The sequence below is a fragment of the Humulus lupulus genome, chromosome 4, assembly GCF_963169125.1.
Source record: "Humulus lupulus chromosome 4, drHumLupu1.1, whole genome shotgun sequence".
Classification (NCBI taxonomy): Eukaryota; Viridiplantae; Streptophyta; class Magnoliopsida; order Rosales; family Cannabaceae; genus Humulus; species Humulus lupulus.
Genome location: NC_084796.1, coordinates 114,609,507 through 114,612,102, shown reverse-complemented (window position 1 = coordinate 114,612,102; position 2,596 = coordinate 114,609,507). Strand labels below are relative to the sequence as shown.

The window sequence follows — 2,596 nt, the reverse complement described above, 5'->3', positions numbered from 1 at the left end:
TCCTGATCCTCTCCTTCCTTCCTTGCCGTGCTTCTTCTCCGACGAAGGTGGTGCCTGTACTTCTCTTCTCTATTTTGTTTCGATCATCAAGCTGCTGATGATTTGTATTCTTCTCGATCAAAGTCGTTGATCCTGTTCTTGATTGAGAATGTCGAATGATAATCAATCTACTCAGACGGATACCGGAGCTGCGAACCCTACCATCGTGCTACCCCACAGATTCTTGTTATTCAAAACAATCAAACTCTACATATGACTACTTCAAGAAATCCTCTTGAAGATCCAACTGATCCCTACTATCTTCACCATGGCGACAATCCAGGGAACATCCTGGTTTCTCAGCTTCTCACCGATCAGGACAATTACGTTTCTTGGAGTCGAGCTATGCAACTCGCAATATTGGTGAAGAACAAACTTGGTTTCTTAGATGGTTCTATCCCTAAACCCTTTCCTACTGATCACAATATGTATAATGCTTGGATTAGGAAAAATAATATTATGATTTCTTTAATTTTAAACTCTGTGTCTAAAGAAATCTCCTCTAGCATTCTTTATGATGAAACAGCTGCAGCAATATGGACTGATCTCAAGGTTCGTTTTCATCAGAGGAACGGTCCACACATTTATAATCTCAGAAAGGGATTGATGAATCAAACGGTGAGCATGTATTTTACCAGGCTCAAAACTATTTGGGAAGAATTGTCCAACTATAGACCCAATTGCACCTGCAATGGGTGTACTTGTGGTGGTGTCAAGAAACTTCAAGAACACCATCACATGGAGCACATAATGTCCATTCTTATGGGACTCTCGGATCATTTTTCTCAAGTTTGTGGCAGCATTCTTCTAATGGATCACTTGCCTAAAGCGAATAGGTTATTCCACCTGGTCACTCAAGAAGAAAACCAAAAACGAAATACCTCTACTGGAGCCGATCCCAATCCGAATATGGCATTCGTTTTTCAGGGAGACAAAGCTTCAAACAAACATCAAGATTCCCAAGGTCCTAGAACCAATCCTCCCAAAGGGAACAGACCTTTTTGTACACATTGTAACATACATGGCCATACAGTGGGACGATGTTACAAAATCCATGGCTATCCACCTGGTTTCAAGACAAATAAACCCAAAGAAGCTGCTGCAAATCAACTCCACACAAGCAACGATACAAGCACAAACTCTGATGAGTCTCACACTCTCCTTCCTCAACTTACTACGGTCCAATATCAACAACTCTTGAATTTGTTGGCTAATCAACAACCTGGTATGACTATCTCGGATCATAGCACCTCTAGAGGCACCACAGGTATAATTTTATCTCACAATTCTATGCCTCCTTCCAATGAATCTTGGATTATAGATTCAGGTGCAACTAGACACATATGCAATAATATCAGGTTATTTCAATTCATATGTTCTTTGCCAGAAACTAGGCTTATTCTCCCTAATAATGACACTTTGCTTGTTCACCAAAGTGGGTCTATAGCTGTCTCGGATCAATTATTACTCACTGATGTACTGTATGTACCAAACTTTAAATATAATATCATCTCAGTAAGTTGTCTAACCAATAATGATTCCATCTTTGTTGATTTCTACACTAATGATTTTTTTATACAGGACAAACTCAGCAAGAAGGTGATTGGCAAAGGTAAGACCAACAATGGTCTGTACATGCTAGACCTCTCACCACCTGCTCGTGTTTTTGCTATTTCTGCAGACTTATGACACTCCAGACTCGGACACTTATCTCATAAAATATTAGCTATGCTTAGTGATAAGCTTCACTGTAATACCGATTCTCTACATAAAAAAACTCCTTGCTATATCTGTCCTATGGAAAAACAAAGTAAATTGCCTTTATCTAATAACAATAATTTTACTACTTATAAATTTGATTTGATTCATTGTGATATTTGGGGGCCTTACCACATTTCTTCACATTCAAATTACAAGTATTTCCTCACCTTAGTAGATGATCACTCTCGATTTACTTGGATTTACTTATTAAAGCAAAAATCTAATGTTCTAACTGTAATGCCCCGAATTCTTTGATGTGGTTTAATGGCGGGAATAGTAGGTCGAGAGGGCCATACTTGCTTAATTATGCCATTAGTCGATAAATGCATGTATATGTGAATTATATTATAATATGATGCTAAATGCATGCATGTGGTCCACATTTTAATTACAGGGGTGTGATGGTAATTTAGCCCATTGAGGGTATAACTGTATATTTGTATGCATGTTAGTGGTATGATGTTGAGACCACATTATAATGTGGGTTTGTTCGAGCTATTCGGCATGAGATGATCTTGGAATATTGATTAGCGGTTTATTCATGACAGGTTTAAGTTCGGGGCTCGGGATGAGTCTCGAGGTGATTTTAATGATTAGAGCATTACCGGGAATTAAAGGGTAACGAGATATGAATTATTGGTGTTTGAGATTATCGAGAATAGTGGGAATTGGAGAGCGTTAATTATGATTAACGAGATAGGTGGAGAATACCAATTTTGCCCTTAGGAGCCTTTGGAAAACCTTAAATTGACCTAGGGGTATAATGGTCATTTCACCCCTAGGATAGATATAACCA

The 2,596-nt window shown here is 38.5% G+C and overlaps 1 protein-coding gene across 1 annotated transcript; it reads left to right on the top strand.

Annotated features, from left to right (window-relative positions):
• Positions 1-252: 252 nt before the first annotated feature.
• LOC133832488 (uncharacterized) lies at positions 253-1,728 on the top strand. Its single transcript, XM_062262824.1, has 3 exons — positions 253-1,306; positions 1,427-1,515; positions 1,621-1,728. The coding sequence occupies exons 1-3, from the start codon at positions 253-255 to the stop codon at positions 1,726-1,728; spliced, it is 1,251 nt and encodes a 416-aa protein (XP_062118808.1).
• Positions 1,729-2,596: the final 868 nt, after the last annotated feature.

What these genes read in the sequence shown, in the direction of transcription:
- LOC133832488 (XM_062262824.1), top strand. Translation starts at nt 253, where the DNA reads ATGACTACTTCAAGAAATCCTCTTGAAGATCCAACTGATCCCTACTAT. An exon ending in CACCTCTAGAGGCACCACAG is followed by an intron (nt 1,307 to 1,426) that starts GTATAATTTTAT and finishes GTTCTTTGCCAG; the next exon opens with AAACTAGGCTTATTCTCCCT. An exon ending in ATCAATTATTACTCACTGAT is followed by an intron (nt 1,516 to 1,620) that starts GTACTGTATGTA and finishes TTTTTTATACAG; the next exon opens with GACAAACTCAGCAAGAAGGT.